Source organism: Neophocaena asiaeorientalis, unplaced genomic scaffold (assembly GCF_003031525.2).
Source record: "Neophocaena asiaeorientalis asiaeorientalis breed wild unplaced genomic scaffold, Neophocaena_asiaeorientalis_V1.1 scaffold698, whole genome shotgun sequence".
Lineage (NCBI taxonomy): Eukaryota > Metazoa > Chordata > Mammalia > Artiodactyla > Phocoenidae > Neophocaena > Neophocaena asiaeorientalis.
This window is the reverse complement of record NW_020171993.1, coordinates 1,921,398-1,936,534: the sequence shown is the minus strand read 5'-3', so window position 1 is coordinate 1,936,534 and position 15,137 is coordinate 1,921,398. Positions and strand designations below refer to the sequence as shown.

General features: G+C 43.4%; 1 protein-coding gene across 1 annotated transcript; it reads right to left on the bottom strand.

Moving 5' to 3' along the window:
- Window positions 1-12,907: 12,907 nt before the first annotated feature.
- On the bottom strand, window positions 12,908-14,357 carry CDC50B (cell division cycle 50 P4-ATPase accessory subunit B). Its single transcript, XM_024748231.1, has one exon. The coding sequence runs from the start codon at window positions 14,086-14,088 to the stop codon at window positions 13,027-13,029; it is 1,062 nt and encodes a 353-aa protein (XP_024603999.1). The 5' UTR covers window positions 14,089-14,357; the 3' UTR covers window positions 12,908-13,026.
- Window positions 14,358-15,137: the final 780 nt, after the last annotated feature.

The window sequence follows — 15,137 nt, the reverse complement described above, 5'->3', positions numbered from 1 at the left end:
ACAGGATTCTCCTCTGTTATGAACTCCTGCAATTTTGACAATTGCATTTCTCTTCATGAAACCATCCCTGGGCACCATTCTCTAAGATGCCTTTTGTGGAGCCCTATGTCTATAAGATGGTAATTGGTGTTTGAATAAAAAATACATACTTGTTCAAATATATTTGCATATTTTGGCAACATTTGATCTCATTCCTGGAGATTTATAAGCATATGAGCATGTTAAAGTCTCTGGAAAGTCCTTCAGGGAAGAAAGCTTATTTGAACTTGTCTGACCATGGACTTTCCCCAACTGCAGCAAAACAACTACAAATAGCATCTCATGAAAATAGAAATAAGCTACAGAAGACATTTCAAGGGAATGATTAATCCTTCAACATTAAAAACAAAAATTAGTCCTATGCCCCGTCCACTGTAAAAATTTCCATCTAAATCCCAAGTCACAGAATTCTGTCACTGGAAAGGAATCCAGTGGTTTACTCTAACAGCCTCATTTTACAGAAGAGGAGGCATAAAACATTAAATAACTTATCTAGGTATCATGACAGAAGGGCAACTATACCCAGGATCTTCGCTTCCCAAGCCAGTGGTCATCTGTGTCACCACCCTGTCACTCAAAGCACTTATACTGCCCCCACCTAAAATTATCTGTGAAGAATAATTTTCGTCTGAGCTTGGAAACACAAAACTGAAACGTTGCTACATCTGTGTTCGGTGCTTATGTTTGCCTAGGATGGGACTAGGTTAGGAGAAGAATATTGAGAACTTGAAAGAAATGTGCTCCAGGATGGGGGGAGAATGTTAGAGACTACTAATGCTTTTAGAAACATCACAGATCCAGAAAGCATGCAGTGCCCAATAGACACTGAAGCTGCATAAAGCCGGCAGGTGGGAAAGTTGTCAAACTCGAGGAATTCTGGGAAGCGCAGAAAAGGTGGAGTTCATTGCAAGGAAATGCTAATCACTATTGGGAGAATTACTCACCAGCCTTTGAACCAGTGGCTTGACTCAGCACTGGAACAGAGATGGAGAGCGAAGGCAGATGGAAATGTAACTTCTGAAGGGCCAGAAGAGGAATTGTCTCATAAGAACGTGTAACTAGAAACAGCTTTATACACCTGAGTCATCTATAAACCTGCTATTCCTCATATTTGTGTACATTTTATACTATCGAAAATTGGCATAAGAATCTGTATCTGTGTACACTTAAAAAAATCTGATTCTATGAGCTTTGCTAGGGAGGGAGGTAAGGAGGTGGGGATGGGTGGTGGGTAACAAGAAACATTTCTGAAGGAAAAACAAAAACCTGACTCCTTGGTCTGGGTGGTAGAGGGTGAGGTTGAAGTGAGTCTTCAACAAAGCTGAGTCTAAATTGACTGGGAGGCTTTTATTTGGAGCTCTCCCTTGCCAATATTTTATCACAGTATGGTTTCCATTCTTGGCCAAGAAAAAGAACTGAGGTGGAATGGAATTGGCTCCGTCTTAGCTCTGATAAGACAGTCCTAATAATGGAAGACATCTTTCCCCCATAACTTTGAAAAACATGAAAGCAGATATTGGCTCTGAGTATGTCTGATGGCCTAACTTTATTTCCTGTCAACAGAAATAACTCTGATTTATGTTTGGTCATCAAGTTCACACACTCACATACAACTTGTATTGGGAGAGCACAGAGAGATGTAATATGCAGAGCTGTGATGTATGCCTGTCCAGCGAAGCTTCCTGGTCCAAAGGAGACCTCGGGGACTGAGAAAGACACTTCAGTATTCTCACTCTTCTGACACTATATCCCCCTGTGCATCCTTCCAGTGAGTTATATTACGTGGGCTTCAGATGAGCTACATGTCGGCTTTGATCTCTGAGCCCCTCACCTACACTCTTTGTGATCCAGAGGTTGGTTGGCCTGTATCCAGTAATTGCGGTGGGATGCTGAAGGCTGAGGGGATGGTCCATGCTGGTATCTGGCACATTGTTTTATTCTTTTAATATCTGGATACATCAGAGGAGTGAGAGGATTTTTTATATTCCATTTCCTTTTCAAAACTGATCGATGGTCCAGGCAGTGGAAATTGAGTGAATATGCCTTTTCAGTTAATGCCTTCTTATGTCATCTGGTTTTGAATTCAGAAGTATTCTTTCCACTGCCTTGTTATTATGCCATATAATTCATTGAATTTAAGATGCCATCAATCATAACATGTCCCATTATTTTATGTACCACTACAAAAAAAAATACTGCCTATTAAAGGAGGACCTAATAGTTCCTTATGTTTAAATTTTGTATTTTGTCCTTTTTCAAGGGGTTCTTTTATACTTATTTGGATAGATTTATTATGTGTCCCACTTGTGCAGACATAAAAAGGAAAGTATATGTAAAATAAGTTGGCTAAGTTTCTCCTAAAATTTCTTCATATCCAGAGTCCAACTCTTCCAAATCCCTCTAGAGACAGATTCTTCAATGTCTATACACAATGCAGTGTTTTGCCCCAAAATACAATGGCAGTGCAACAATAACTACATCATGACTGTGGCCTGGCTGACAGTGAGTCTAAGTGACAGCAACTGTCAGAAGCCATGGATAGTGAGAAGCCAGGAAATTGAGACACATCCTGATTGTAGAGATGTTAAAACATGGGGGGGCGGGGTGGGGGGGAGGTATATCTTAGAATGGAAGAAATATGGTATGACTCAGTCTCAAAGCGTGGTTCAAGATTCATGTATACAAAACTTAGAAATATTTTACAAAATATTCTCTTTTTATTTCTGAGGTTCAACATCAACCTCAGAGAGGAATGCAAAGTTTTAGATTATCCACCCCTGAATTGCCGTCTCAGCGTAAGCAGTTCACGGGATCCTAAGTAAGCATACTTATTTTACTTCTAGAGAGACTCTATGGGCTTTCTTTTAAAAAAGAAGTGGCCATGGAGACGGTTTATCTGTCAGTCTATGAAGACTGTGAGGCAACTTCGTATAGTTCCTGGGAAAGGTTCTTGCCAATATTTATTAGCCTCTCATTGTAAAAAACCTAATTTGTAATTTCAAATAAATAAGAATAAAAATTTCAAATAAAACCCGACATTTTCATTCTTATTTGGCAAAGTTTTTGGTGAAAAGAAGAATAGTAGCAGTCTTTTTCATTTTGGTGCCTAAGATACAACAAAGTAGATTACATATACTTTTCCAACAATAGCGTGAAGAATCTTTTACATAGCTCTAAAATAAACACAATAGTTTTAGCAGGAAACAAAACTTAAATTGGTAGTAACCACTAGAATTATATTTGAAGGAAATATTCTATGTTATTTGAATACAAATTAAAAATAAACACTCCAGTTTCTTTTTTGATAGATTAATTGGAACGTATTAAAACTCACAGAATTATTATGCAACTTATAGGCATTCATCTTTTATTTACTCTCAGGAACCTTACTTTTGGAAACTAGTATTCCACATGAGCACTGCACAATCACATAAAAGATTTTTTTCCTTCCCACCTGCGTTAGGCTCACAGGTAGTTAAATGCTGGTGATTCTGTCTCCGTCCAGCGGAGGGCAGTAGCGCACATCTTTAGAAGAGGGATTCCCGTTTCAGGTTGGACGAGCCTCAACCTGAGAAACCGTACACCTCGTTCCGTGTCTCTTGAGCCAGCCTCCGGTGACAGTCCTTGGCAAGGTCAGCAAGGCCACGACGAGTTGTCTTCAGGGGCCCACGTGGCAGACTTGAAGGCTCCTCTTCCCAGTTCTGTGGGATGTACTCCCTCAGCCCAGGCGTGTGTGATGCAGGAAAAATGCAAGGTCCCGTGACACGCAAAGGATCTGGGACCAAGCCTCACCGCTTGGCTGCTTGAGTTCGCCTTTGGCAACAAATTGGAGGGAATGTGGTTAAAATGCGACTCATTCCCTTCCCAAGATATCGGCACTTAGATTGCATTTCTTCCTGTTTTCTGCTCTGATGAAGGACAATGAGGGGGGAGATGTGGAGGCTTTGGTCCTGTAGGAGCATCTTCTAATCTAAAAATTGCCTCCCTGTACCATCCCAGCCTAGAGCTTTGCTTCCTTCATGCTGTATTTGGACAAACTGGGATTGTCCAAGCCACCAGAATTCCCAGGGGACTGACTAGCAGGCATGCTCTGTGCCTTTGAATTCAATTAGAATGGAGTGCTTTGGGCAGTAGTCAATCTAATGACTTTTATCATTCAACTTAAAGAAAATGTTAAATTAAAAAATTTTCCAACTTCCTTAACGAGGTAACAAATGCTTTAGAATGACTTCTAATCGTATGCATTGCGTGAGTCTGTAGAAACACCGGAAACACCACAGAAAGGAGTGGACTCTAAGGGCCTCGTGGAGGTGTAGCATGGGAACCCTCCATAGTCTTTCATGAGGACAGGGTGCATTCCCTGGGCTATTACTTTTTCTAATACTATACTATATGCCTAGTTAAGGGATGATAGCAAAATGGACACCTGTGTATCCACCTCCCAGTTTAAGAAATAGAATGTTACCAGTACCTTTGGTGTCCCTGTTTGCCCGTTCCTGCTTCTTTCCATCCGCCTCCTCTTTTCTCAGAAGCAACCACTCTCCTAAATTGGAATCACTTCTGGGCTTTTGTTTTTTTACATCTTTATTGGAGTATAATTGGTTTACAATGGTGTGTTAGTTTCTGCTTTATAACAAAGTGAATCAGTTATACATATACATATGTTCCCATATCTCTTCCCTCTTGTGTCTCCCTCCCTCCCACCCTCCCTATCCCACCCCTCCAGGTGGTCACAAAGCACCGAGCTGATCTCCCTGTGCTATGCAGCTGCTTCCCACTAGCTACCTACCTTACGTTTGGTAGTGTATATATGTCCATGCCACTCTCTCCCTTTGTCACAGCTTACCCTTCCCCCTCCCCATATCCTCAAGTCCATTCTCTAGTAGGTCTGTGTCTTTATTCCTGTCTTACCCCTAGGTTCTTCATGACATTTTTTTTCTTAAATTCCATATATATGTGTTAGTATACGGTATTTGTCTTTCTGTTTCTGACTTACTTCACTCTGTATGACAGACTCTAGGTCCATCCACCTCATTACAGATAGCTCAATTTCGTTTCTTTCTATGGCTGAGTAATATTCCATTGTATATATGTGCCACATCTTCTTTATCCATTCATCCTATGATGGACACTTAGGCTGTTTCCATCTCCGGGCTATTGTAAATAGAGCTGCAATGAACATTGTGGTACATGACTCTTTTTGAATTATGGTTTTCTCTGGGTATGTGCCCAGTAGTGGGATTGCTGGGTCATATGGTAGTTCATGCTATGATTCCTTCTCTATTCAGTGCCTAGTTGTCTTCCCTGGACCAAAATCACCCTGTTGTCTAAATTACTGAAGCTTTGGAGTAAGACTTCATTTCTGGTAGGTCAAGCGAGATTCCCCTTCCACCTCCTCACTCCCACAACCCCTCTTCCTTTTCTTCAGGGCTGTCTTGTCTATGTTTGTTCCTTCATGAGATTACTCTTAATATTCAGAGAGGATGAGAAGCTGGGTGCCTTAGTGTGGATCCTCAGTCTGACAAGCAGGTTTGAATCCTGGCTCTTCATTACTATCTGTGCTGCCTTTTAGGCTAGTTACTTTACCTCTCTCAGCTTCGGCCTCCTCATCTGTGACGTGCACATCATAGTAGCACCAGTTCACAGGATTGCTGTGAGGATTACAATGGGGTAACATAGATAAGGCACTGAGAACATTGCCTGGAAGGTGACACTGTTGGCTTTGAACAGCTGAGAGCTTCTGCAGTCACACTGACCTCCTGGCTCTCTCTTGCCAACCATGTCACCTTGGACCAGTTTCTTTATTTTTCCAAACCTCTGTTTCTGCATATGTACATGGGGATAATATTAGGGTTGTTATAAAAGTTAAAGGAGAAAACCAAGGAAATTACATAGCATGTTGTCTGGTAAATGCTTAACAATTTCATTTCAGCATTTTAACTAGATTTAATTTTAAAAGTGAATTGGGCCTTAGTGCTAAAAACTGTCTCTACACTCACTTCTGGGTATCTACAAAAACACTTGCTTGGGAATCCAAAACATTTGCCTGGGCGAAAGATGATGGTAGTAAAGACAAGTTTGCAAATCCATCTCTTGCTTTCTTGCAGCTTTTCCTTGCTTTCATCTTTCTGAGGTGCAGCATTCTCAGAAGGAAAAACTGTTCCTGATTCAAAGCCAAACTCTCCTTCCTAGGCCTTCCCTGTTTCCACAGCCTGCTTTGCCAGCTTAGGGCTGACCAGGCAAAGCTGTTTCTTAACTTGTTTTCCAGAATCAGAGGAAAGTTTAACATAACAAAATTTTATAGCTCCTGCCCAGTAACATATATTACTTTAGAAAAATAAAAATACCTTTCCCTTATCATGCATTATTCTTTTACATGTACAATTTTCCTGACGTATTGAAGTAATATTCCACGGTTTGCTGTGACTTGGAGGTTTATGGCCCTTCTGTGGCAGATCAGACTAAACATAATTCATTCATAGCTACTTAGTGCTCTGGGAAATAAACCCCTGAACTTAAATAACTATGGTGTGACCTCTGTAAAATATTATTTATGGTTTTAAAACTACTATTATGTAGATATCAAGATATGCCAAATGTTATAAGCCAAACACCAGCTGGCAAATGGGACAACAAGTATTCCATTTATTTTTGCTTTTCTTTCTGGATATTTCTCTACAAATGCTATTTTCACTTAAATGGATTTATCTGGCGGAGGAAAGCAATGCTCATTTACATTTTATTATAGAATACTAAAGTAAAAAAATTCTCTATAAAAAGCACCACAAAAATATAAACATCCATTAACTTACTGCAGTTTAATAGGAAAGATACTGATTACCTTTGAGTATAAAGTAACTGTCCCCACTATCACTGAACTAGTGTAACCCATCTGTTATTCATTTCTGCAAATTAGTTTATGGAGGAAAACCCGACTGCACATTTAAGTTATCCAAATGGGAACTGTAAGTTTAGTCTTTTCATGCTGTCAAAAACATGTGTGCATTTACAGCACTCCTTATTGCAAGATTTTCAAAAGCGTAGGGTGTCATCTCCACACCTCCTTGGTTTCCTCAATGATTTCCTGTGCATTCGACTATATTGTAAGAAATAAGCTGTTCAGTGGTAGTTAAGTCATGGAATCGTCGGTTTCCTAATAATCATTCAACAAATGTTTGAGAACCCACCACATGCTGGTCACTCAGCTTGACACCGGCAATAATAAAGATAAATGAGAAGAAAGAAATCCTCAGTGCTCAAAGAACTAACAGTTTGAATATGGAGGTAGATAACCAAATAAGGAATTTCCAGGCAGCGCATCAAGGGCTGTGAGAGAGGAATAAGCACAGAGGGAAGACAAGGCTGAGGACACAGTGGAGGAGGCGAGGAGGGCTTGTGGAGGACTTCACAGAGGACGGACACCCAAACGCTGAGCATGGTCTTGAGGATGACTGGGGAGATTCCGGTGGTCAGGTGGACGTGCAAGACCAGCACGGGCAAAGACACAAGGGGATGCTGGGTTCAGGCCTCTTCAAATCATTCGATATAGCTGAAATTTGCTGGAGCCTTGGAGAAAGAAGGGATGAAGATTCAGTGCAAGGCCAACCATGGAGGTCTTGAAGGCCCTGCTGAGGAGTTTAGACTTCCTCCTGTAGGCTGTGTGTAGACATGAGAGAGTTGAAATTGAGGGTCACGTGATGAGGTTTGTGTGTTGGCTAGCTCCTCGTGGCTGGGATATGGAAAATAAACTGGAGCCCAATTAGCAGGCTCCTCCAACTTCCAGATGGAAAATAACAAAGTCCTGGGCCAGGGCAGTGACAAAGAGAGACCTGATTGAAAGTGCATTTGGGATCTGGAAGCAACAAGATCTGATAACCAGTTGGATGTGGGAAGAAACAGAGGGAGGAGTCAAGGAGGTTGTTGGGGTTTGGGGCTTGGATGCTTGAGTGGGACAGATGAGTCATTTTCAGCACCTGGGACTATTCTTGGAAGAATGAGTTTGGAGGAAAGGTCAATGGGTTTCATGCTGACCACGTGGAGCTTATGTTATTTGTAGGACATTTAAGTGTGTCCCAGAGGCAGCTGGACGTGTGAGTTTGGAAAGAAGTTAAGGTTGGAGATAGAGATTATGCCATTTATATATATGATGGTCAATGTTTTTAAAGATTCATGAAAGTGAATAAATGAGCTAATTTGCCCCCTAATGGTATGAAAGATACCATCATTCAGTTATTTGCAAACTATCTTGATGTAACAAGGTAAGTCTTCACCCCTAAAGCCCTGTAGGTAAAAACAAAAAGGGAAGGGTAAAAAGTGTTTTCCATTCTGTCATTTGCTATGAATAGGAAGTGATGCAGCTCTCGTTTTGGATTCTTTAACAAAAATGGGATATGTCTTTTACTTATTAAGATCATAACAAGACTTAATCAAGTCTTCCTTTGAGAATACTCAAGTGATTGAAATAATTGAAATGATATCACTGCCACATCCAGAGGTTGTGCTTTTGTTGTAGAAGACCGCCTACTTTTGTAGAGTTCCAAACAAAACTGAGCAAAATAGAAGGGAATCTATTTTTCCCTCGTTAGTCTTGATGACTTTCTAAAAGCTCATGCATTTTGATGGCTAAGATTAATGAGACCACATAGTGTTAAGCACCTTGGACTTTCAGAACAAAGGCCTTTTAGAAGAACAAAGTATCATTATTAATGACACATCACTTACAGTTTTCATCAGTAATGTTAGGTTTCAGCCACTTTAATGGGAATTTAGTTAAGAGCTCCAATGTAGAGAGCAAGGCTATTAGAGGAGGTTCTTGACAGTAATACCTTTTGCTTCTAAGGAAAAAGATAAATCATACTGAAATTGATCAAAAAGACAAGCTGAGAGGTTCAGAAGGTGAGCTACCATCCACTTAGTAAATTTCTCAAAGGCCTTATCATCAATGAGTCCGCTGGTGAGCTCTGCCCTCTGCAGTGGGCTCCCTTTGTGGCCAAGTCTCCCCCTTCTGGACAACTTGCTGGCCCAGAAAAATGCGTCACGCTCCAGACTTCACCTTTCTTTTTTATTTCCCCTCTCCTCTCCCTCCACACCCCCAGTCTATGTTGGGTTTCACTGCATCAGGATCTTCCTTTGTCCTATGGTGAGCTGCTCAGTCAAGTGGAGGAATAAAGGAATGCCACCTTGCTGTGGTGAACTAATTTACACCATTACCACTAAAGGTGAGAATCATAACGCCAGGTGGCAAACCAGCGGGGGAAGTATTTTTCCCTGAATACATGTTGTTAGTCTTATCAGATAAATCATGGGGGATGGTGGTATACATAGAGTCAACGGTGTTTGCGATTTTTGCAAATTCTTTACACAAGATGCTACTCTCAGATAAGATCTCTCAGGGACCTTAATGTGTTTCAGTCAGATTCACTAAGACTCTCTCAGTGACACTTTATAAATGACTCTGCTTTTGTTGGAGGGAAATTACGAGAAATTCTCCTGGGGGGAAAAAAACTGAAGTTAAAAAAATTTTGTCGTGGAAATCAGTCAGCTATGTTTTATCTGTAGGAAAAAAAAAAAAAAACCTAGAATGCAAAGAAATGCCCGATAAAAATAAAGGCAGGGGGAATTTACTATTATTAGCGTAACTGATGACGTATACCCAGGGGCATATAAGGAATTGATTCCACTGCAGCTCTACCAATAACCCTTTGAGATCTTAGTCAAGATTGTTGAGATCCCCAATGACAGGAAGAGAGCACAGACACCACAAGACAGAAGGGGTTGTGGTTATATAGTGTGAAGTGATATTTGTTACTAAAGGAAATCTCAGACTATCATTCTGTCTCTGATTTGTAACAACTGTATAGTCTGTGAATTGTTTAGTTGATTTGCTTCTGGAGATTCTTGGAAAATCTTTCTTGTATATTATTCTGTTTTGGGAGTTCCTGCCAAACACATTAATTAGTTTCTCTTTTGTTTGTGGTTTACAAGGTAGATCAAAGCACATTTCCAGTCCAATTGTTGAGGTTCACTCTTTTCTGTCTCATTCCAGATGACATACCTCTAGCTAGGAAGCCTTTACTGGACAACATGAGAATTCAAGTCCAGCTAAAATGCTGAGATACCAAACAAAATGCTACAGCGCAGGAGAATGTTTTGTTTTTAAAGTTTCTGAGGCGTTGCAGTCCAGAATACCCAACAAATAATTGCAATTTAGGATTTGAGTAAAATGCAGAAATGGAGAAGATTACTGCAATCACATTCTTTAGTAACTTTTAGTACTAAATATTATCAAAAATTGACCACAGGGCTTCCCTGGTGGTGCAGTGGTTAAGAACCCGCCTGCCAATGCAGGGGACACGGGTTCGAGCCCTAGTCCGGGAAGATCCCACATGCTGCGGAGCAGCTAAGCCCGTACGCCACAACTACTGAGCCTGTGCTCTAGAGCCCGCCAGCCACAACTACTGAAGCCTGTGCTCCTAGAGCCTGTGCTCCACAAGAGAAGCCACCGCAATTAGAAGCCTGCACACCGCCACTAAGAGTAGCCTATGCTCACTGCAACTAGAGAGAGCCCAGCAACAAAGACCCAACACAGGCAAAAATAAATAAATAGAATAAAATAAAATAAAATATTTTAGAAATTGACCAAATTTTACCAAATTCAAACAATAGTTGAAGATCATCTGATTTGTACTACATGTTGATGTTGATATAAGCTCAAATTCTGCATTGGGAAGTTAACACTGAAAGATTGAGTTCACTGTGAGCTTTATTATGAAAGATGATTTTCTTTCTGCATTATAAATCTGCTAATAACAAATGAGCAAAGTGGTTGCTAGTTAGTACCTTTTTTTAACGTTTGTGCCTTTAAGATCATAGTTCAAAAGAATTAAGCAAGTGCGATAAAAAAGGCAACACAAACATAACCTTTATTCTCTTTCAAAAACCCGGAGAATAAATAGGGCTTGGAACCACAGTCATTGATTTGATCAGAATACCTTAAATTTTGTAGTCTCATTTAAACTTTTATAGCAATACAATGACTATTGTAAAAGTGATGGCAATATACATGGTTGTTCTCAACTAAGTAGTAAAAAAATGTAGTAAATTCTCTTATCCATCATAAAGAAGGGCTAGGCTAGTGAGCTGCTCGATCAAACATTCATAATAAATAAAAATTACTCTCTATATATCTGATCATATATTCATAGCCTAAAATCACAATACACAATCTGACAGTAAAACTGTGCTATATTCAGGAGTTGGGAAGCCAGCACACTGGGATTATAAAACATTTTTTGGTTTATGTAAATACTGAGACAGAATCTCTAAAATCACGACTGTTCCAGAAGATCTGAGACAGATGTCAATGAACATGCATGCTGTCTATCGGCTATCAGTTTTCAAAGGACTAGAAGAGCAAAATAAAATTAATGTAAATTATTTAATACAATTCAATATTGCTTTGACTACTTAAGAAAAATACCTCAAGGTATTGCACTGCCTTATAGGCATGAGCAAAAATTGTAGTAACTGGAAAGTAGCCGTAATAGAGAACAGGCACTGAGAATTCTGACAGAACACCAAATAACTGCTTTTGGCAAATAAACTGGTTAAGATGATCTCACTTTTTTAAAGTTCTTTTGCCATAAAAGGGGTTTTTAAAATTCTATTTTCTTAGAATAATTTTACATATATTAGAATGATTTTAGAGTTTAACATTATCTCAAAGGTTCAAATAATTCTTAAGATTCTAGTTTACATAAGACTGTATTCCTTAGCATTCATTTAAACATATTACTAAAAACAAACATGGTTCATCTGAGAACATAGATTAAAATTTTTTTTCTTAAACCCAAGGGAAAAGGTATGAACGTAGCCCTTTCTCTCTAAGCATAAAAAGTCATTTAGATGACAAAGAGGACTGAGTCCAGAGTCAGGAGACACAGATATGACTTTAGGGAAATCACTTTCCCTCTAAGATCCCCTCCAGCTATCTGATTCTAAGGTTAAAACATTCCCTCTGAACTATACAAACTGACCTGGCATTTTCCAGTTTCTACACAGTACCTGGCCACCCTGCCCCCTCAAAAAACCTTTTAATTTCTTACACTCAAATATCAAATGAATTAATACAAACCCTGCTCTGCAAATCTGTATGCCAGCTAGTTGTTTTCACTTATGCTGTACATTGCAGAGAGCTTCCTGTGTTCAAGAAGGAGTGCTAGACCAAACCTGCTTGTCACTGCCCCTGGGAACAAATGACCCCCTGGAAAATTGGACGCAGTGATTGCGTCAGGCCCAGCTTCAGACACCTGAGGAAATAGGGAAACAGGCAGTTATCCTACTTGCTCCCTGGTTCAGGGCACTGATTCCCAAACTTGAGGGAATACAGGAGGAATCTCCAGATGGGTTTGTTAAAACCGCAGCTTCCAGGGTCTCACCGCAGCCTTATTGTATCAGAATTTCTGGGGATGGGGCCTCCTAAACTACCTACATTTTTAATCAATATGTTCTCCCCCACCCCTCCATGCCTCTGCTGGTTATTTAAGGGCTTTCCTCTCTACACTCCCACCCCCCAAAAAAGAAAAAAGAAAACCACTGTACTGTAGCGGTTAAAGCTCTAGAGTCAGCGTCAGGAGGCAATGAGCAGCTGCTAGATCTGGAATGAGTTACTTAACATCTCTTCACCAGATGGGGGTTGAATGAGAGGAGTCTAGCCGTCCCTTCCTCTCTCAAAGAACCTCACGTGTCAACTCATGAAGGAGATGGGGAAAACGTGCAGGGATGTCTCACTCTAGCAGTTCAAACACCCCAGAAGAGTCTGGAAGCCCCCGATCGGGTGTAATTCCTCTCTCTCTCTGGTCCCCTCATCCACAACTGGAGGCAAAGTGAGGCGAAGTTGGAACTGGGTGACAGTCGGGAGGGAGAAACCAAAGGAAGCTTGCAAGAGCGTTTTGGCAAGAAGCAGAAAGGGTACTCTGAAAGCAGGAATTACTCGTCGTCCTCGTCGTCGTCGTTCTGGTCCTGGTAGCGAATGTAGACGACCAGCATGACAAATCCCGTGAGGATGCAGAGGGAGCCGACCACCAAGTAGGCGATGCCCAGGAACGGATTCTTGCCGCCCATCCACGAGATGCTGCTGAAGTTGATGAGCTTGTGGCCGCCGAAGACGCGCACCGGGTAGTTGTAGGTGATGTTGACGCGGTAGGTGCCCCGCGGCAGCCCGGCCGAGTAGTTGCCCTGGCGGATGCGCGCGTACAGCTTGCGGAACGTGGGCAGCGCCGCCGTGCGCATCCATACCACGAAGTCCTGGTTGATGAAGCCGGTGTTGTTCGGGTCTGGGCTGAGCTCGTAGACCGGCCGGTGCCAGCTGGGCGGGGGCGCGGTGCCCTGGAAGGCCAACGCCAGGCTGCCGTTCACCAGCGGCGGGTTGCGGAACTTGACGTGGTAGTCGGTCCACCAGGCGATGCCGGTGCGGTCGAGCGGCACCTCGACGTAGGGCCCGCCCGGCAGGCGCTGGTGCCACAGCGAGAAGGAGTCGTTGAAGAGGCTGTTGGCGATGGCGCCGCAGGGCGCGATGGGCAGGCCAGCCGCGCTGTACTGGTAGGGGTAGCACTCGTTGACCGGGTGGCGCAGCGCGCTCTGCAGCCCGCTCAGCTGCGCGTCGTCGCGGGACACGCCGTAGCGCCGGTTGTTCTGGTAGAAGTTGGTCAGCTCGTAGTAGAGGTACACGGGGCCCTGGAAGAACTCGGGCAGCGAGAAGTACCAGGCGCACGAGCAGCGGGGCGGCGGCGCGCGGCCCTGGCCGGCGGCGGCGCACACCGAGCAGTTGCCGGTGCCCGGGTCGCCGGTGTAGTCGTACTCGAGCTCCTTGATGCCGTTGGAGGAATAGTAGAGGCCCAGGCCCAGGCCGATGAAGGCCAGGCCGGCGCAGAAGAAGAGCGGCAGCGTGATGCTGGCTGACAGCAGCGGCTGCCAGGCGGGGAGGCGCTGCTGAGTGAACGCGGTGTTGTCGGGCTGGTGGGCGCCCCGGGCGGTGGCGCTCCAGGTCATGGCGGCCGCGCGGACCCACGGAGGGGAGCTCGGATGGGGCCGGCCGGGGGCGCCTCCCCCTCCTCGCTGGGCGAACCCGGGGCTACCCCCAGGGCAGGTTTCCACCGGCTCAGGTGAGTTCTGGCCCCGGCCCCGCCTCCGACCCCCGCACAGGTGAGTCTTAGTTACAGGTTCTCCGGGCAGTGACCGGACCCTTCAGTTCCGCCTCGGCCCAGGTGATCGGCCAGCACCGCCCCTGCGGGTAATCGAGAGCCGCGCCCCGCCTCCTCGGAGGTGAGCGGGCGGGCGTTCCTTCCCTCACCTGGCGGGCCCAGAGCTCGCTTTTCCTCTCGATCCGGGTGGGTCCGGACTCCAGCTCCTCCTCCCCGAGGTGAGTGGCGGCCCCAGGATGCCTCTGAGTGGCTCATACCTTGCTCAGGTACTTCCTTCCCTTCCGCCTTCCAAGTGAGTAGAGTGCCTGGGCCAGTCTTGCCCGAAATCGTAGGAGCTGCAGCCTCCAGCACAAAGTTCCACTGAGGGATTGCACCGTGCGTCCTGGAGCCTTGAAGATTTCAGGTAATTAATCCTCTTTTATCTGAAAGTGGAAAAAAAGTGTCTCTGGACCCTGTTGTCTTTGTAGGTTAACTTAGGGGCCCCCTTTCAGTCAAGTTGCAGCCACAAATTGTAATGCCCAAGAGACTGCACTATGGTAAATCGGTTTGGAATGCCGTGCCTGCATTCAAATTCTAGAATTTTTTTTTTTAAGGGAAAATGATTTTCCGGCTAGGTGTCCCAATCTGGCCGTATAACTAAGAAAAGTGGAAAGTTCTCTAAAAATGACACTTAAAAAAGAGGACTAAAGATGGCAGGAGGTTCAGAGCCTTTAAATATCTCTCTAGCTGGTGGAGAAACCACACAAGGAGAAAAATGCACCGGACTACATGTGATTTCTTTTTCTTTTCAGATTACTTGCCTGACTGGAAAAAAGTCCGACCCAAGGTCCCAAAAGACCTAGCTGCTATCCACACTCAAGGATGTTGGGACTTTGGGCCTAAGGAGGTGAACTACAA